Below are 22407 nucleotides of genomic sequence, written 5' to 3'. Positions count from 1 at the left end.
AGTTCCGCGCTTTGCTGCAAGGTCCACTTGACCACCGACACTTGGACAAGCGCCTGTGGTCAGGGATGCTGCTTATCTTTAAGGACAGGCAGGGTGAATGTGGTGGAGTCTGGTCCCGGGGTGCAAACTGAGGTACCCTATCTCCTCTCCCAGGCCAAAATTCATGGCAGGAGTAGACTGAAACCCTACGACGCTGCAACCTCCACCCCAGCTACTAGCGGCAAACACTGTAACACTGGCATGGGGAGATGTCAGCAGGCCGTGCTGAAACTGATCAGCTTGGGGGACAGACAGCACAGTGCCTCCGAGGTCAGGGATGCCATCCTGGCTGAGATGGCATTTTTTTTTCCCTGCTACACCTGGGGCCTGGCATTTTTGCGCCTGTGATAATGGCTGGAACCTGGTAGCAGATCTGGAGCTTGCCAGACTCAAACACGGTCCACGCATGGCCCACGTTTTTCAACTTGTTGGTGCCATGTTTCTTTGAAACCTACACCATTGTGCCTGATATACAGGTCAAAGTGGGGCCATTTTCGTAAGTGAGAACTAGCCTCTGCTAGGCAGAAAACATTCAGAGCACACTCCTCTCATCTTCGCACCGTTGGCTGGCAGAGGAAGACGAGGGGGTTGGAGTGGCATCTGATGTCCCTGTCCCACATGAGGCTAGAGGGTGCACTTCAGTGCATCCCATTGCTTCACCACAAATGGTGTGAAGGGGAGTGGAAAATGGAGGAAATGGAGAGTGACCCTTACAGTTGGGGCCAGCAAAGGCATGCCAAGTAACACACTGGCACACATGGCTGACTTCATCTTGGGTTGCTTTTCAACACATATTTCACATCATGAAGAACAAATAATACTGGATTTTTACAAGCCTCGAACCCCGGTCTAGGTCTAATGTCTGTTCCTTTCTTATATTAGGGGAGAGGGAAAAAAAATTACTTCAGTGATACGTTTAGCGTACATAGACTGACTATTAATGTGTATCCCACTTAGTGTTGTTAGGGTTACACACCGTCACAACCTGGCTAAAGCTTCTATAGCTGTTAATAAAGTCAACATAACTTTACGGTATCCAAAAAGACAGCTGGTACCGACAGAGAGCAAGACAAATGTCAACCAAAGCTGTGAGCTCTGAACACCCACAGTGACTTTGGCGTCATCATCATTATAAGGTAGCGGGTGGTAATAAATAACTTGGCAGTGCCTAAAACCCAAAAAGCTTATACAACTATATTTACATTAAGATACACAAATGACACTTTTTAGTAGCATGTCATGAGACAAGCTGATAAGATCTTCCTTTGTGCAGTGCTATTTGAAAGTTAAACGCTGCCTTTATTTTAATTCTGGAGAAGGTGCAGACATTAGATTTAGAACATGTTGTCTTCATTGTCCAAATCCTCTATATAGGTAATGTGTTTTTCGGGCCGAGCTGTCTGGGAACGAGCTGGTGCTGCACTGACAACCTGGGTGAATATGGCAAGAGCCTGAGATGTAGGGTGAATGAATCCCCAAATTATTTGGGGAATTTCCACTCAGAAACTGGCACTATATACCAGTAGCAAAAATTGTGGGTGCACGTAACACCAATATATTCTTTGAATTACCAGTCAGACAATGGCACTATATACCAGTAGCAAAAATTGTGGGTGCACGTAACCCCAATATATTCTTTGAATTCCCAGTCAGAAACTGGCACTATATAGCAGTAGCAAAAATTGTGGGTGCACATAACCCCAATATATTCTTTGAATTCCCAGTCAGACAATGGCACTATATACCAGTAGCAAAAATTGTGGGTGCACATAACCCCAATATATTCTTTGAATTCCCAGTCAGAAACTGGCACTATATAGCAGTAGCAAAAATTGTGGGTGCACGTAACCCCAATATATTCTTTGAATTCCCAGTCAGAAACTGGCACTATATAGCAGTAGCAAAAATTGTGGGTGCACATAACCCCAATATATTCTTTGAATTTCCAGTAAGACAATGGCACTATATACCAGTAGCAAAAATTGTGGGTGCACGTAACCCCAATATATTCTTTGAATTCCCAGTCAGAAACTGGCACTATATAGCAGTAGCAAAAATTGTGGGTGCACATAACCCCAATATATTCTTTGAATTCCCAGTCAGAAACTGGCACTATATAGCAGTAGCAAAAATTGTGGGTGCACATAACCCCAATATATTCTTTGAATTCCCAGTCAGACAATGGCACTATATACTAGTAGCAAAAATTGTGGGTGCACATAACCCCAATATATTCTTTGAATTCCCAGTCAGAAACTGGCACTATATAGCAGTAGCAAAAATTGTGGGTGCACATAACCCCAATATATTCTTTGAATTCCCAGTCAGACAATGGCACTATATACCAGTAGCAAAAATTGTGGGTGCACGTAACCCCAATATATTCTTTGAATTACCAGTCAGACAATGGCACTATATACCAGTAGCAAAAATTGTGGGTGCACGTAACCCCAATATATTCTTTGAATTCCCAGTCAGACAATGGCACTATATACCAGTAGCAAAAATTGTGGGTGCACGTAACCCCAATATATTCTTTGAATTCCCAGTCAGAAACTGGCACTATATAGCAGTAGCAAAAATTGTGGGTGCACATAACCCCAATATATTCTTTGAATTCCCAGTCAGACAATGGCACTATATACTAGTAGCAAAAATTGTGGGTGCACGTAACCCCAATATATTCTTTGAATTCCCAGTCAGAAACTGGCACTATATAGCAGTAGCAAAAATTGTGGGTGCACATAACCCCAATATATTCTTTGAATTCCCAGTCAGAAACTGGCACTATATAGCAGTAGCAAAAATTGTGGGTGCACATAACTGCAATATATTCTTTGAATTCCCAGTCAGACAATGGCACTATATACTAGTAGCAAAAATTGTGGGTGCACATAACCCCAATATATTCTTTGAATTCCCAGTCAGAAACTGGCACTATATAGCAGTAGCAAAAATTGTGGGTGCACATAACCCCAATATATTCTTTGAATTCCCAGTCAGAAACTGGCACTATATAGCAGTAGCAAAAATTGTGGGTGCACATAACCCCAATATATTCTTTGAATTCCCAGTCAGACAATGGCACTATATACCAGTAGCAAAAATTGTGGGTGCACGTAACCCCAATATATTCTTTGAATTCCCAGTCAGACAATGGCACTATATACCAGTAGCAAAAATTGTGGGTGCACATAACCCCAATATATTCTTTGAATTCCCAGTCAGAAACTGGCACTATATAGCAGTAGCAAAAATTGTGGGTGCACATAACCCCAATATATTCTTTGAATTCCCAGTCAGACAATGGCACTATATACTAGTAGCAAAAATTGTGGGTGCACGTAACCCCAATATATTCTTTGAATTCCCAGTCAGACAATGGCACTATATACCAGTAGCAAAAATTGTGGGTGCACGTAACCCCAATATATTCTTTGAATTCCCAGTGAGACAATGGCACTATATAGCAGTAGCAAAAATTGTGGGTGCACGTAACCCCAATATATTCTTTGAATTCCCAGTCAGAAACTGGCACTATATACCAGTAGCAAAAATTGTGGGTGCACATAACCCCAATATATTCTTTGAATTCCCAGTCAGAAACTGGCACTATATAGCAGTAGCAAAAATTGTGGGTGCACATAACTGCAATATATTCTTTGAATTCCCAGTCAGACAATGGCACTATATACCAGTAGCAAAAATTGTGGGTGCACGTAACACCAATATATTCTTTGAATTCCCAGTGAGACAATGGCACTATATACCAGTAGCAAAAATTGTGGGTGCACGTAACCCCAATATATTCTTTGAATTCCCAGTCAGACAATGGCACTATATACTAGTAGCAAAAATTGTGGGTGCACATAACCCCAATATATTCTTTGAATTCCCAGTCAGACAATGGCACTATATACCAGTAGCAAAAATTGTGGGTGCACGTAACCCCAATATATTCTTTGAATTCCCAGTGAGACAATGGCACTATATAGCAGTAGCAAAAATTGTGGGTGCACGTAACCCCAATATATTCTTTGAATTCCCAGTCAGAAACTGGCACTATATACCAGTAGCAAAAATTGTGGGTGCACGTAACCCCAATATATTCTTTGAATTCCCAGTGAGACAATGGCACTATATACCAGTAGCAAAAATTGTGGGTGCACGTAACCCCAATATATTCTTTGAATTCCCAGTGAGACAATGCCACTATATACCAGTAGCAAAAATTGTGGGTGCACGTAACCCCAATATATTCTTTGAATTCCCGGTCAGACAATGGCACTATATACTAGTAGCAAAAATTGTGGGTGCACGTAACCCCAATATATTCTTTGAATTCCCAGTCAGAAACTGGCACTATATAGCAGTAGCAAAAATTGTGGGTGCACGTAACCCCAATATATTCTTTGAATTCCCAGTCAGAAACTGGCACTATATAGCAGTAGCAAAAATTGTGGGTGCACGTAACCCCAATATATTCTTTGAATTCCCAGTGAGACAATGGCACTATATACCAGTAGCAAAAATTGTGGGTGCACGTAACCCCAATATATTCTTTGAATTCCCAGTGAGACAATGCCACTATATACCAGTAGCAAAAATTGTGGGTGCACGTAACCCCAATATATTCTTTGAATTCCCAGTGAGACAATGGCACTATATACCAGTAGCAAAAATTGTGGGTGCACGTAACCCCAATATATTCTTTGAATTCCCGGTCAGACAATGGCACTATATACTAGTAGCAAAAATTGTGGGTGCACATAACCCCAATATATTCTTTGAATTCCCAGTCAGAAACTGGCACTATATAGCAGTAGCAAAAATTGTGGGTGCACGTAACCCCAATATATTCTTTGAATTCCCAGTCAGAAACTGGCACTATATACCAGTAGCAAAAATTGTGGGTGCACATAACCCCAATATATTCTTTGAATTCCCAGTCAGACAATGGCACTATATACCAGTAGCAAAAATTGTGGGTGCACGTAACCCCAATATATTCTTTGAATTCCCAGTGAGACAATGGCACTATATAGCAGTAGCAAAAATTGTGGGTGCACGTAACCCCAATATATTCTTTGAATTCCCAGTCAGAAACTGGCACTATATACCAGTAGCAAAAATTGTGGGTGCACATAACCCCAATATATTCTTTGAATTCCCAGTCAGAAACTGGCACTATATAGCAGTAGCAAAAATTGTGGGTGCACATAACTGCAATATATTCTTTGAATTCCCAGTCAGACAATGGCACTATATACCAGTAGCAAAAATTGTGGGTGCACGCAACACCAATATATTCTTTGAATTCCCAGTGAGACAATGGCACTATATACCAGTAGCAAAAATTGTGGGTGCACGTAACCCCAATATATTCTTTGAATTCCCAGTCAGACAATGGCACTATATACTAGTAGCAAAAATTGTGGGTGCACATAACCCCAATATATTCTTTGAATTCCCAGTCAGACAATGGCACTATATACCAGTAGCAAAAATTGTGGGTGCACGTAACCCCAATATATTCTTTGAATTCCCAGTGAGACAATGGCACTATATAGCAGTAGCAAAAATTGTGGGTGCACGTAACCCCAATATATTCTTTGAATTCCCAGTCAGAAACTGGCACTATATACCAGTAGCAAAAATTGTGGGTGCACGTAACCCCAATATATTCTTTGAATTCCCAGTGAGACAATGGCACTATATACCAGTAGCAAAAATTGTGGGTGCACGTAACCCCAATATATTCTTTGAATTCCCAGTGAGACAATGCCACTATATACCAGTAGCAAAAATTGTGGGTGCACGTAACCCCAATATATTCTTTGAATTCCCAGTGAGACAATGGCACTATATACCAGTAGCAAAAATTGTGGGTGCACGTAACCCCAATATATTCTTTGAATTCCCGGTCAGACAATGGCACTATATACTAGTAGCAAAAATTGTGGGTGCACATAACCCCAATATATTCTTTGAATTCCCAGTCAGAAACTGGCACTATATACCAGTAGCAAAAATTGTGGGTGCACGTAACCCCAATATATTCTTTGAATTCCCAGTCACAAACTGGCACTATATACTAGTAGCAAAAATTGTGGGTGCACATAACCCCAATATATTCTTTGAATTCCCAATCAGACAATGGCACTATATACCAGTAGCATAAATTGTGGGTGCATGTAACCCCAATATATTCTTTGAATTCCCAGTGAGACAATGGCACTATATACCAGTAGCAAAAATTGTGGGTGCACATAACCCCAATATATTCTTTGAATTCCCAGTCAGAAACTGGCACTATATAGCAGTAGCAAAAATTGTGGGTGCACATAACCCCAATATATTCTTTGAATTCCCAGTCAGAAACTGGCACTATATAGCAGTAGCAAAAATTGTGGGTGCACGTAACCCCAATATATTCTTTGAATTCCCAGTGAGACAATGCCACTATATACCAGTAGCAAAAATTGTGGGTGCACGTAACCCCAATATATTCTTTGAATTCCCGGTCAGACAATGGCACTATATACTAGTAGCAAAAATTGTGGGTGCACGTAACCCCAATATATTCTTTGAATTCCCAGTCAGAAACTGGCACTATATAGCAGTAGCAAAAATTGTGGGTGCACGTAACCCCAATATATTCTTTGAATTCCCAGTCAGAAACTGGCACTATATAGCAGTAGCAAAAATTGTGGGTGCACGTAACCCCAATATATTCTTTGAATTCCCAGTGAGACAATGGCACTATATACCAGTAGCAAAAATTGTGGGTGCACGTAACCCCAATATATTCTTTGAATTCCCAGTGAGACAATGGCACTATATACCAGTAGCAAAAATTGTGGGTGCACGTAACCCCAATATATTCTTTGAATTCCCGGTCAGACAATGGCACTATATACTAGTAGCAAAAATTGTGGGTGCACATAACCCCAATATATTCTTTGAATTCCCAGTCAGAAACTGGCACTATATAGCAGTAGCAAAAATTGTGGGTGCACGTAACCCCAATATATTCTTTGAATTCCCAGTCAGAAACTGGCACTATATACTAGTAGCAAAAATTGTGGGTGCACATAACCCCAATATATTCTTTGAATTCCCAGTCAGACAATGGCACTATATACCAGTAGCATAAATTGTGGGTGCATGTAACCCCAATATATTCTTTGAATTCCCAGTGAGACAATGGCACTATATACCAGTAGCAAAAATTGTGGGTGCACATAACCCCAATATATTCTTTGAATTCCCAGTCAGAAACTGGCACTATATAGCAGTAGCAAAAATTGTGGGTGCACATAACCCCAATATATTCTTTGAATTCCCAGTCAGAAACTGGCACTATATAGCAGTAGCAAAAATTGTGGGTGCACATAACCCCAATATATTCTTTGAATTCCCAGTCAGACAATGGCACTATATACCAGTAGCAAAAATTGTGGGTGCACGTAACCCCAATATATTCTTTGAATTCCCAGTCAGACAATGGCACTATATACCAGTAGCAAAAATTGTGGGTGCACATAACCCCAATATATTCTTTGAATTCCCAGTCAGACAATGGCACTATATACCAGTAGCAAAAATTGTGGGTGCACGTAACACCAATATATTCTTTGAATTCCCAGTGAGACAATGGCACTATATACCAGTAGCAAAAATTGTGGGTGCACGTAACCCCAATATATTCTTTGAATTCCCAGTCAGACAATGGCACTATATACCAGTAGCAAAAATTGTGGGTGCACGTAACCCCAATATATTCTTTGAATTCCCAGTCAGAAACTGGCACTATATAGCAGTAGCAAAAATTGTGGGTGCACATAACCCCAATATATTCTTTGAATTCCCAGTCAGACAATGGCACTATATACTAGTAGCAAAAATTGTGGGTGCACATAACCCCAATATATTCTTTGAATTCCCAGTCAGAAACTGGCACTATATAGCAGTAGCAAAAATTGTGGGTGCACATAACCCCAATATATTCTTTGAATTCCCAGTCAGACAATGGCACTATATACCAGTAGCAAAAATTGTGGGTGCACGTAACCCCAATATATTCTTTGAATTACCAGTCAGACAATGGCACTATATACCAGTAGCAAAAATTGTGGGTGCACGTAACCCCAATATATTCTTTGAATTCCCAGTCAGACAATGGCACTATATACCAGTAGCAAAAATTGTGGGTGCACGTAACCCCAATATATTCTTTGAATTCCCAGTCAGAAACTGGCACTATATAGCAGTAGCAAAAATTGTGGGTGCACATAACCCCAATATATTCTTTGAATTCCCAGTCAGACAATGGCACTATATACTAGTAGCAAAAATTGTGGGTGCACGTAACCCCAATATATTCTTTGAATTCCCAGTCAGAAACTGGCACTATATAGCAGTAGCAAAAATTGTGGGTGCACATAACCCCAATATATTCTTTGAATTCCCAGTCAGAAACTGGCACTATATAGCAGTAGCAAAAATTGTGGGTGCACATAACTGCAATATATTCTTTGAATTCCCAGTCAGACAATGGCACTATATACTAGTAGCAAAAATTGTGGGTGCACATAACCCCAATATATTCTTTGAATTCCCAGTCAGAAACTGGCACTATATAGCAGTAGCAAAAATTGTGGGTGCACATAACCCCAATATATTCTTTGAATTCCCAGTCAGAAACTGGCACTATATAGCAGTAGCAAAAATTGTGGGTGCACATAACCCCAATATATTCTTTGAATTCCCAGTCAGACAATGGCACTATATACCAGTAGCAAAAATTGTGGGTGCACGTAACCCCAATATATTCTTTGAATTCCCAGTCAGACAATGGCACTATATACCAGTAGCAAAAATTGTGGGTGCACATAACCCCAATATATTCTTTGAATTCCCAGTCAGAAACTGGCACTATATAGCAGTAGCAAAAATTGTGGGTGCACATAACCCCAATATATTCTTTGAATTCCCAGTCAGACAATGGCACTATATACTAGTAGCAAAAATTGTGGGTGCACGTAACCCCAATATATTCTTTGAATTCCCAGTCAGACAATGGCACTATATACCAGTAGCAAAAATTGTGGGTGCACGTAACCCCAATATATTCTTTGAATTCCCAGTGAGACAATGGCACTATATAGCAGTAGCAAAAATTGTGGGTGCACGTAACCCCAATATATTCTTTGAATTCCCAGTCAGAAACTGGCACTATATACCAGTAGCAAAAATTGTGGGTGCACATAACCCCAATATATTCTTTGAATTCCCAGTCAGAAACTGGCACTATATAGCAGTAGCAAAAATTGTGGGTGCACATAACTGCAATATATTCTTTGAATTCCCAGTCAGACAATGGCACTATATACCAGTAGCAAAAATTGTGGGTGCACGTAACACCAATATATTCTTTGAATTCCCAGTGAGACAATGGCACTATATACCAGTAGCAAAAATTGTGGGTGCACGTAACCCCAATATATTCTTTGAATTCCCAGTCAGACAATGGCACTATATACTAGTAGCAAAAATTGTGGGTGCACATAACCCCAATATATTCTTTGAATTCCCAGTCAGACAATGGCACTATATACCAGTAGCAAAAATTGTGGGTGCACGTAACCCCAATATATTCTTTGAATTCCCAGTGAGACAATGGCACTATATAGCAGTAGCAAAAATTGTGGGTGCACGTAACCCCAATATATTCTTTGAATTCCCAGTCAGAAACTGGCACTATATACCAGTAGCAAAAATTGTGGGTGCACGTAACCCCAATATATTCTTTGAATTCCCAGTGAGACAATGGCACTATATACCAGTAGCAAAAATTGTGGGTGCACGTAACCCCAATATATTCTTTGAATTCCCAGTGAGACAATGCCACTATATACCAGTAGCAAAAATTGTGGGTGCACGTAACCCCAATATATTCTTTGAATTCCCGGTCAGACAATGGCACTATATACTAGTAGCAAAAATTGTGGGTGCACGTAACCCCAATATATTCTTTGAATTCCCAGTCAGAAACTGGCACTATATAGCAGTAGCAAAAATTGTGGGTGCACGTAACCCCAATATATTCTTTGAATTCCCAGTCAGAAACTGGCACTATATAGCAGTAGCAAAAATTGTGGGTGCACGTAACCCCAATATATTCTTTGAATTCCCAGTGAGACAATGGCACTATATACCAGTAGCAAAAATTGTGGGTGCACGTAACCCCAATATATTCTTTGAATTCCCAGTGAGACAATGCCACTATATACCAGTAGCAAAAATTGTGGGTGCACGTAACCCCAATATATTCTTTGAATTCCCAGTGAGACAATGGCACTATATACCAGTAGCAAAAATTGTGGGTGCACGTAACCCCAATATATTCTTTGAATTCCCGGTCAGACAATGGCACTATATACTAGTAGCAAAAATTGTGGGTGCACATAACCCCAATATATTCTTTGAATTCCCAGTCAGAAACTGGCACTATATAGCAGTAGCAAAAATTGTGGGTGCACGTAACCCCAATATATTCTTTGAATTCCCAGTCAGAAACTGGCACTATATACCAGTAGCAAAAATTGTGGGTGCACATAACCCCAATATATTCTTTGAATTCCCAGTCAGACAATGGCACTATATACCAGTAGCAAAAATTGTGGGTGCACGTAACCCCAATATATTCTTTGAATTCCCAGTGAGACAATGGCACTATATAGCAGTAGCAAAAATTGTGGGTGCACGTAACCCCAATATATTCTTTGAATTCCCAGTCAGAAACTGGCACTATATACCAGTAGCAAAAATTGTGGGTGCACATAACCCCAATATATTCTTTGAATTCCCAGTCAGAAACTGGCACTATATAGCAGTAGCAAAAATTGTGGGTGCACATAACTGCAATATATTCTTTGAATTCCCAGTCAGACAATGGCACTATATACCAGTAGCAAAAATTGTGGGTGCACGTAACACCAATATATTCTTTGAATTCCCAGTGAGACAATGGCACTATATACCAGTAGCAAAAATTGTGGGTGCACGTAACCCCAATATATTCTTTGAATTCCCAGTCAGACAATGGCACTATATACTAGTAGCAAAAATTGTGGGTGCACATAACCCCAATATATTCTTTGAATTCCCAGTCAGACAATGGCACTATATACCAGTAGCAAAAATTGTGGGTGCACGTAACCCCAATATATTCTTTGAATTCCCAGTGAGACAATGGCACTATATAGCAGTAGCAAAAATTGTGGGTGCACGTAACCCCAATATATTCTTTGAATTCCCAGTCAGAAACTGGCACTATATACCAGTAGCAAAAATTGTGGGTGCACGTAACCCCAATATATTCTTTGAATTCCCAGTGAGACAATGGCACTATATACCAGTAGCAAAAATTGTGGGTGCACGTAACCCCAATATATTCTTTGAATTCCCAGTGAGACAATGCCACTATATACCAGTAGCAAAAATTGTGGGTGCACGTAACCCCAATATATTCTTTGAATTCCCAGTGAGACAATGGCACTATATACCAGTAGCAAAAATTGTGGGTGCACGTAACCCCAATATATTCTTTGAATTCCCGGTCAGACAATGGCACTATATACTAGTAGCAAAAATTGTGGGTGCACATAACCCCAATATATTCTTTGAATTCCCAGTCAGAAACTGGCACTATATAGCAGTAGCAAAAATTGTGGGTGCACGTAACCCCAATATATTCTTTGAATTCCCAGTCAGAAACTGGCACTATATACTAGTAGCAAAAATTGTGGGTGCACATAACCCCAATATATTCTTTGAATTCCCAATCAGACAATGGCACTATATACCAGTAGCATAAATTGTGGGTGCATGTAACCCCAATATATTCTTTGAATTCCCAGTGAGACAATGGCACTATATACCAGTAGCAAAAATTGTGGGTGCACATAACCCCAATATATTCTTTGAATTCCCAGTCAGAAACTGGCACTATATAGCAGTAGCAAAAATTGTGGGTGCACATAACCCCAATATATTCTTTGAATTCCCAGTCAGAAACTGGCACTATATAGCAGTAGCAAAAATTGTGGGTGCACGTAACCCCAATATATTCTTTGAATTCCCAGTGAGACAATGCCACTATATACCAGTAGCAAAAATTGTGGGTGCACGTAACCCCAATATATTCTTTGAATTCCCGGTCAGACAATGGCACTATATACTAGTAGCAAAAATTGTGGGTGCACGTAACCCCAATATATTCTTTGAATTCCCAGTCAGAAACTGGCACTATATAGCAGTAGCAAAAATTGTGGGTGCACGTAACCCCAATATATTCTTTGAATTCCCAGTCAGAAACTGGCACTATATAGCAGTAGCAAAAATTGTGGGTGCACGTAACCCCAATATATTCTTTGAATTCCCAGTGAGACAATGGCACTATATACCAGTAGCAAAAATTGTGGGTGCACGTAACCCCAATATATTCTTTGAATTCCCAGTGAGACAATGGCACTATATACCAGTAGCAAAAATTGTGGGTGCACGTAACCCCAATATATTCTTTGAATTCCCGGTCAGACAATGGCACTATATACTAGTAGCAAAAATTGTGGGTGCACATAACCCCAATATATTCTTTGAATTCCCAGTCAGAAACTGGCACTATATAGCAGTAGCAAAAATTGTGGGTGCACGTAACCCCAATATATTCTTTGAATTCCCAGTCAGAAACTGGCACTATATACTAGTAGCAAAAATTGTGGGTGCACATAACCCCAATATATTCTTTGAATTCCCAGTCAGACAATGGCACTATATACCAGTAGCATAAATTGTGGGTGCATGTAACCCCAATATATTCTTTGAATTCCCAGTGAGACAATGGCACTATATACCAGTAGCAAAAATTGTGGGTGCACATAACCCCAATATATTCTTTGAATTCCCAGTCAGAAACTGGCACTATATAGCAGTAGCAAAAATTGTGGGTGCACATAACCCCAATATATTCTTTGAATTCCCAGTCAGAAACTGGCACTATATAGCAGTAGCAAAAATTGTGGGTGCACATAACCCCAATATATTCTTTGAATTCCCAGTCAGACAATGGCACTATATACCAGTAGCAAAAATTGTGGGTGCACGTAACCCCAATATATTCTTTGAATTCCCAGTCAGACAATGGCACTATATACCAGTAGCAAAAATTGTGGGTGCACATAACCCCAATATATTCTTTGAATTCCCAGTCAGACAATGGCACTATATACCAGTAGCAAAAATTGTGGGTGCACGTAACACCAATATATTCTTTGAATTCCCAGTGAGACAATGGCACTATATACCAGTAGCAAAAATTGTGGGTGCACGTAACCCCAATATATTCTTTGAATTCCCAGTCAGACAATGGCACTATATACTAGTAGCAAAAATTGTGGGTGCACATAACCCCAATATATTCTTTGAATTCCCAGTCAGACAATGGCACTATATACCAGTAGCAAAAATTGTGGGTGCACGTAACCCCAATATATTCTTTGAATTCCCAGTGAGACAATGGCACTATATAGCAGTAGCAAAAATTGTGGGTGCACGTAACCCCAATATATTCTTTGAATTCCCAGTCAGAAACTGGCACTATATACTAGTAGCAAAAATTGTGGGTGCACAAAACCCCAATATATTCTTTGAATTCCCAGTCAGACAATGGCACTATATACCAGTAGCAAAAATTGTGGGTGCACGTAACCCCAATATATTCTTTGAATTCCCAGTGAGACAATGGCACTATATAGCAGTAGCAAAAATTGTGGGTGCACGTAACCCCAATATATTCTTTGAATTCCCAGTCAGAAACTGGCACTATATACCAGTAGCAAAAATTGTGGGTGCACGTAACCCCAATATATTCTTTGAATTCCCAGTGAGACAATGGCACTATATACCAGTAGCAAAAATTGTGGGTGCACGTAACCCCAATATATTCTTTGAATTCCCAGTGAGACAATGCCACTATATACCAGTAGCAAAAATTGTGGGTGCACGTAACCCCAATATATTCTTTGAATTCCCGGTCAGACAATGGCACTATATACTAGTAGCAAAAATTGTGGGTGCACGTAACCCCAATATATTCTTTGAATTCCCAGTCAGAAACTGGCACTATATAGCAGTAGCAAAAATTGTGGGTGCACGTAACCCCAATATATTCTTTGATTTCCCAGTGAGACAATGGCACTATATACCAGTAGCAAAAATTGTGGGTGCACGTAACCCCAATATATTCTTTGAATTCCCAGTGAGACAATGCCACTATATACCAGTAGCAAAAATTGTGGGTGCACGTAACCCCAATATATTCTTTGAATTCCCGGTCAGACAATGGCACTATATACTAGTAGCAAAAATTGTGGGTGCACGTAACCCCAATATATTCTTTGAATTCCCAGTCAGAAACTGGCACTATATAGCAGTAGCAAAAATTGTGGGTGCACGTAACCCCAATATATTCTTTGAATTCCCAGTCAGAAACTGGCACTATATAGCAGTAGCAAAAATTGTGGGTGCACGTAACCCCAATATATTCTTTGAATTCCCAGTGAGACAATGGCACTATATACCAGTAGCAAAAATTGTGGGTGCACGTAACCCCAATATATTCTTTGAATTCCCAGTGAGACAATGCCACTATATACCAGTAGCAAAAATTGTGGGTGCACGTAACCCCAATATATTCTTTGAATTCCCAGTGAGACAATGGCACTATATACCAGTAGCAAAAATTGTGGGTGCACGTAACCCCAATATATTCTTTGAATTCCCGGTCAGACAATGGCACTATATACTAGTAGCAAAAATTGTGGGTGCACATAACCCCAATATATTCTTTGAATTCCCAGTCAGAAACTGGCACTATATAGCAGTAGCAAAAATTGTGGGTGCACGTAACCCCAATATATTCTTTGAATTCCCAGTCAGAAACTGGCACTATATACCAGTAGCAAAAATTGTGGGTGCACATAACCCCAATATATTCTTTGAATTCCCAGTCAGACAATGGCACTATATACCAGTAGCAAAAATTGTGGGTGCACGTAACCCCAATATATTCTTTGAATTCCCAGTGAGACAATGGCACTATATAGCAGTAGCAAAAATTGTGGGTGCACGTAACCCCAATATATTCTTTGAATTCCCAGTCAGAAACTGGCACTATATACCAGTAGCAAAAATTGTGGGTGCACATAACCCCAATATATTCTTTGAATTCCCAGTCAGAAACTGGCACTATATAGCAGTAGCAAAAATTGTGGGTGCACATAACTGCAATATATTCTTTGAATTCCCAGTCAGACAATGGCACTATATACCAGTAGCAAAAATTGTGGGTGCACGTAACACCAATATATTCTTTGAATTCCCAGTGAGACAATGGCACTATATACCAGTAGCAAAAATTGTGGGTGCACGTAACCCCAATATATTCTTTGAATTCCCAGTCAGACAATGGCACTATATACTAGTAGCAAAAATTGTGGGTGCACATAACCCCAATATATTCTTTGAATTCCCAGTCAGACAATGGCACTATATACCAGTAGCAAAAATTGTGGGTGCACGTAACCCCAATATATTCTTTGAATTCCCAGTGAGACAATGGCACTATATAGCAGTAGCAAAAATTGTGGGTGCACGTAACCCCAATATATTCTTTGAATTCCCAGTCAGAAACTGGCACTATATACCAGTAGCAAAAATTGTGGGTGCACGTAACCCCAATATATTCTTTGAATTCCCAGTGAGACAATGGCACTATATACCAGTAGCAAAAATTGTGGGTGCACGTAACCCCAATATATTCTTTGAATTCCCAGTGAGACAATGCCACTATATACCAGTAGCAAAAATTGTGGGTGCACGTAACCCCAATATATTCTTTGAATTCCCGGTCAGACAATGGCACTATATACTAGTAGCAAAAATTGTGGGTGCACGTAACCCCAATATATTCTTTGAATTCCCAGTCAGAAACTGGCACTATATAGCAGTAGCAAAAATTGTGGGTGCACGTAACCCCAATATATTCTTTGAATTCCCAGTGAGACAATGCCACTATATACCAGTAGCAAAAATTGTGGGTGCACGTAACCCCAATATATTCTTTGAATTCCCGGTCAGACAATGGCACTATATACTAGTAGCAAAAATTGTGGGTGCACGTAACCCCAATATATTCTTTGAATTCCCAGTCAGAAACTGGCACTATATAGCAGTAGCAAAAATTGTGGGTGCACGTAACCCCAATATATTCTTTGAATTCCCAGTCAGAAACTGGCACTATATAGCAGTAGCAAAAATTGTGGGTGCACGTAACCCCAATATATTCTTTGAATTCCCAGTGAGACAATGGCACTATATACCAGTAGCAAAAATTGTGGGTGCACGTAACCCCAATATATTCTTTGAATTCCCAGTGAGACAATGGCACTATATACCAGTAGCAAAAATTGTGGGTGCACGTAACCCCAATATATTCTTTGAATTCCCGGTCAGACAATGGCACTATATACTAGTAGCAAAAATTGTGGGTGCACATAACCCCAATATATTCTTTGAATTCCCAGTCAGAAACTGGCACTATATAGCAGTAGCAAAAATTGTGGGTGCACGTAACCCCAATATATTCTTTGAATTCCCAGTCAGAAACTGGCACTATATACTAGTAGCAAAAATTGTGGGTGCACATAACCCCAATATATTCTTTGAATTCCCAGTCAGACAATGGCACTATATACCAGTAGCATAAATTGTGGGTGCATGTAACCCCAATATATTCTTTGAATTCCCAGTGAGACAATGGCACTATATACCAGTAGCAAAAATTGTGGGTGCACATAACCCCAATATATTCTTTGAATTCCCAGTCAGAAACTGGCACTATATAGCAGTAGCAAAAATTGTGGGTGCACATAACCCCAATATATTCTTTGAATTCCCAGTCAGAAACTGGCACTATATAGCAGTAGCAAAAATTGTGGGTGCACATAACCCCAATATATTCTTTGAATTCCCAGTCAGACAATGGCACTATATACCAGTAGCAAAAATTGTGGGTGCACGTAACCCCAATATATTCTTTGAATTCCCAGTCAGACAATGGCACTATATACCAGTAGCAAAAATTGTGGGTGCACATAACCCCAATATATTCTTTGAATTCCCAGTCAGACAATGGCACTATATACCAGTAGCAAAAATTGTGGGTGCACGTAACACCAATATATTCTTTGAATTCCCAGTGAGACAATGGCACTATATACCAGTAGCAAAAATTGTGGGTGCACGTAACCCCAATATATTCTTTGAATTCCCAGTCAGAAACTGGCACTATATAGCAGTAGCAAAAATTGTGGGTGCACATAACCCCAATATATTCTTTGAATTCCCAGTCAGAAACTGGCACTATATAGCAGTAGCAAAAATTGTGGGTGCACATAACCCCAATATATTCTTTGAATTCCCAGTCAGACAATGGCACTATATACCAGTAGCAAAAATTGTGGGTGCACGTAACCCCAATATATTCTTTGAATTCCCAGTCAGACAATGGCACTATATACCAGTAGCAAAAATTGTGGGTGCACATAACCCCAATATATTCTTTGAATTCCCAGTCAGACAATGGCACTATATACCAGTAGCAAAAATTGTGGGTGCACGTAACACCAATATATTCTTTGAATTCCCAGTGAGACAATGGCACTATATACCAGTAGCAAAAATTGTGGGTGCACGTAACCCCAATATATTCTTTGAATTCCCAGTCAGACAATGGCACTATATACTAGTAGCAAAAATTGTGGGTGCACATAACCCCAATATATTCTTTGAATTCCCAGTCAGACAATGGCACTATATACCAGTAGCAAAAATTGTGGGTGCACGTAACCCCAATATATTCTTTGAATTCCCAGTGAGACAATGGCACTATATAGCAGTAGCAAAAATTGTGGGTGCACGTAACCCCAATATATTCTTTGAATTCCCAGTCAGAAACTGGCACTATATACCAGTAGCAAAAATTGTGGGTGCACGTAACCCCAATATATTCTTTGAATTCCCAGTGAGACAATGGCACTATATACCAGTAGCAAAAATTGTGGGTGCACGTAACCCCAATATATTCTTTGAATTCCCAGTGAGACAATGCCACTATATACCAGTAGCAAAAATTGTGGGTGCACGTAACCCCAATATATTCTTTGAATTCCCGGTCAGACAATGGCACTATATACTAGTAGCAAAAATTGTGGGTGCACGTAACCCCAATATATTCTTTGAATTCCCAGTCAGAAACTGGCACTATATAGCAGTAGCAAAAATTGTGGGTGCACGTAACCCCAATATATTCTTTGAATTCCCAGTGAGACAATGGCACTATATACCAGTAGCAAAAATTGTGGGTGCACGTAACCCCAATATATTCTTTGAATTCCCAGTGAGACAATGCCACTATATACCAGTAGCAAAAATTGTGGGTGCACGTAACCCCAATATATTCTTTGAATTCCCGGTCAGACAATGGCACTATATACTAGTAGCAAAAATTGTGGGTGCACGTAACCCCAATATATTCTTTGAATTCCCAGTCAGAAACTGGCACTATATAGCAGTAGCAAAAATTGTGGGTGCACGTAACCCCAATATATTCTTTGAATTCCCAGTCAGAAACTGGCACTATATAGCAGTAGCAAAAATTGTGGGTGCACGTAACCCCAATATATTCTTTGAATTCCCAGTGAGACAATGGCACTATATACCAGTAGCAAAAATTGTGGGTGCACGTAACCCCAATATATTCTTTGAATTCCCAGTGAGACAATGGCACTATATACCAGTAGCAAAAATTGTGGGTGCACGTAACCCCAATATATTCTTTGAATTCCCGGTCAGACAATGGCACTATATACTAGTAGCAAAAATTGTGGGTGCACATAACCCCAATATATTCTTTGAATTCCCAGTCAGAAACTGGCACTATATAGCAGTAGCAAAAATTGTGGGTGCACGTAACCCCAATATATTCTTTGAATTCCCAGTCAGAAACTGGCACTATATACCAGTAGCAAAAATTGTGGGTGCACATAGCCCCAATATATTCTTTGAATTCCCAGTCAGACAATGGCACTATATACCAGTAGCATAAATTGTGGGTGCACGTAACCCCAATATATTCTTTGAATTCCCAGTGAGACAATGCCACTATATACCAGTAGCAAAAATTGTGGGTGTATATAGCCCCAATTCTATTGCTAGGGGACTTGCAGGGTATTTCTGAGGTGAAGGTGGGGGGGCACACCGTTGGAACGGGGATTTGGGGTGTATATATGGGGTATACGGGAATACACTGTCAGTGTATTCCATTCAGGATCCTGGGAAAGCTGGGTTGCGGCGATTGAGCCCGTCAGTGCCACGTTACACTGACAAGCTTCTCCCTGGAATTGAAGTGATATGTAAGCCCAATATATTCTTTGAATTCCCAGTCAGACAATGGCACTATATGGCAGTAGCAAAAATAGTGGGTGTATATAGCCCCAATTCTATTGCTAGGGGACTTGCAGGGTATTTCTGGGGTGAAGGTGGGGGGGCACACCGTTGGAACGGGGATCAGGGGTATATATAGGGTATACGGGAATACACTGACAGTGTATTCCATTCAGGATCCTGGGAAAGCTGGGTTGCGGCGATTGAGCCCGTCAGTGCCACGTTACACTGACAAGCTTCTCCCTGGAATTTAGCTCTTCCTAGCCTGTCCCTGCCTACCCAGAATCTAAGCCCTAGCTAACTGGACGGAAACCTCCGTCCCCGGTGAATTGCAAGCTCAGAATGACGCGAAGCTGGGCGTCGCTGTTCTTTTAAATTAGAGGTCACATGTTTTCGGCAGCCAATGGGTTTTGCCTACTTTTCTCAACGTCACCGGTGTCGTAGTTCCTGTCCCACCTACCCTGCGCTGTTATTGGAGCAAAAAAGGCGCCAGGGAAGGTGGGAGGGGAATCGAGTAATGGCGCACTTTACCACGCGGTGTTCGATTCGATTCGAACATGCCGAACAGCCTAATATCCGATCGAACATGAGTTCGATAGAACACTGTTCGCTCATCTCTACTCTAAAGAAATGAACACAACTGTAAATGAGACAATGCCATGAGAAAATGTCTCATAGAACCCCAAATATAGAATTTCCTCAAGTCAGCTAAATGATCGGTGATATTATCACCATTGGCATTACCTCCTGCCCTCTTAGCCCTAGATAGAAGCCTATGTAAAAGGGAAGCTTCTCTAACAGTCTTTCTGTTGCGATGCTGCCACCTGCTGTGCAGATTATGCATTGTATAACCAGTACAGAATGATTAGATATATAGAGCAAATGTTTGGTTCAGATGTTCTTTTGTGCAGTTAGACACTTACTTTATTATAATTCTATATTTTACTGTGTATACAAATGTAATTAACGGTTGCGTCACCTCCAGCATATTTTTAGGGTTTTCTTTTTAATTTCTCCATGTCTATACTTTAGTGTATGTTATGTGTAAAAACATGCACTGTTATTCTAGCCTATGTACCACTTCCAAGTTCCATGAAGGTGGTCCATTACTGTAAAGTGCGTTCTGATCCCTACCCTCTGCTCTGATGGATGGCTGTACCCGTCTCCTGACCGATAACTCTCTAAGATGGCATAAAATTAAAGCCAAGGCAGAGACAACAACATATGTATTCTTTTTAGTGCAAACATGTCACACGTCTCAGAAGGAAAGCGACTTTTGCAACATTGTTCCAAGTCATGCCAAAATTAGAGTGAATTTCTTTGGTATAACAGTCAGAATTGTGTGCAGCAGCATATGCTTCATACTATCATCTACTCTAGGCCCAAGGAATTCAATGTTCTGTCATTAGTTATTGCTTTTACTCTTGGTTAATGTAAGAAATAAGATTTCTCATCATCTTTGAAATTGTGCTGCCATCTAGTGTCCAGCCAAGTAATTGTGAATACAAATTCTCTTTTTATCTGAGTGATATTTCTTAATTTCTTAGTGTGTAAGTATGATAATAATGAAATGGTCAAACATACGTGAAATAGAAGTATAGCTACTCCATCCATATAATGGCAGAGATATTTATTAAAGGGTACCTATAATTTTTTAAAAGAGTTAATTTGGCTTAGGCCCATTGCCACAGAGTAACGCGCTGCTCATTCTGACATGTAAACACGTGTCAGAGTGAGCACTTCAAAACAGAATCCCATTGACTTTAATGGGTTCCGTCTTACGCGCGCTAAACATTGAAATCAATGGGAGGCTTTTTAACCCATTGATTTCAATGTGTTACGCGCGTAAGACGGAACTCATTGAAGTCAATGGGATTCTGTTTTGAAGCGCTCACTCTGACACGTGTTTACTTGTCAGAATGACTGGCGCGTTACTCCGTGGGAACGGGGCCTTAGTGACATAAGGATGAATACTAAGAACCCCCCCCCATACACATCTCTGATTGGCCTTGATCTTTCATAAGGTGGACTAAGCACCGTACAAGCTCATACAGATTTTCAGACATTTGACTCTACGCATACAGCCAATCAGAAACTAGGCTGAGCACGTCTATCCCTGAAATGACAGCTACCCTTTATTTTCTAAAATGGCTTACAAAACCCCTTTGACATTTCTCAGAGATTTCTGCTCCTGATAATCTGACATGTTTATAGCTGAACGTTCACTGATTTGAATAGAATTAGTATCTATGGCCATAAGGTCACTTTGCCACAGCTTCATATTTAGCGTCAGTGTCCTGTCCTGTCGCTACGAAATGCTACACACCGGTATTTTCCAAGAGAATAATGTGTAACTAGTAAGTAAATGTTGTTTTTGTGGCACCTACTAACATTATGCCCAACCTAGACATATATAAATCCTTGGTAGTAGCTACGGATCTCGCAGACTATGGTTCTGGTTTGTTCAGTGGAACAATCTCTAGAAATGTTACTGAATATATAAAAGTTTGTGACAAAACAGGAATGGTATTTGTTCTGTATTGTTTTATATTAGTGATATATCTGGTATAGCAAATTTTAAAACAAAGTTCTTTTGACAGAATATGACAAGAAATATCAGCGATGTGATGACACTTGTCTGACTTGCAACATATCATCTGATGCTTGCACTTCATGTCATTCAGGTAAGATAATATCCTAAGGTCTATTTTCATTTTGATTCTTGTATCTTTTCTTACATATATCTCACTTTCTCCATATGATACTGGAGCTCACAAACCTTTCTTTACATTTAGAGCC

The 22407-nt window shown here is 40.1% G+C and overlaps 1 protein-coding gene across 1 annotated transcript in view; it reads left to right on the top strand.

Annotated features, from left to right (window-relative positions):
• PCSK5 (proprotein convertase subtilisin/kexin type 5) overlaps nt 1-22407 on the top strand; it is a 371370-nt gene that overhangs the window by 310901 nt on the left and 38062 nt on the right. Inside the window, exon 28 of the mRNA XM_075278157.1 lies at nt 22209-22292. Coding sequence (XP_075134258.1) covers nt 22209-22292 — 84 coding nt within the window. The remainder of the gene's footprint in view (nt 1-22208; nt 22293-22407) is intronic.

This window comes from Leptodactylus fuscus, chromosome 1, assembly GCF_031893055.1.
Source record: "Leptodactylus fuscus isolate aLepFus1 chromosome 1, aLepFus1.hap2, whole genome shotgun sequence".
In the NCBI taxonomy this organism is placed as follows: Eukaryota; Metazoa; Chordata; class Amphibia; order Anura; family Leptodactylidae; genus Leptodactylus; species Leptodactylus fuscus.
The sequence above is the reverse complement of the archived record's forward strand: the minus strand, read 5'-3'. Positions and strand labels throughout refer to the sequence as shown.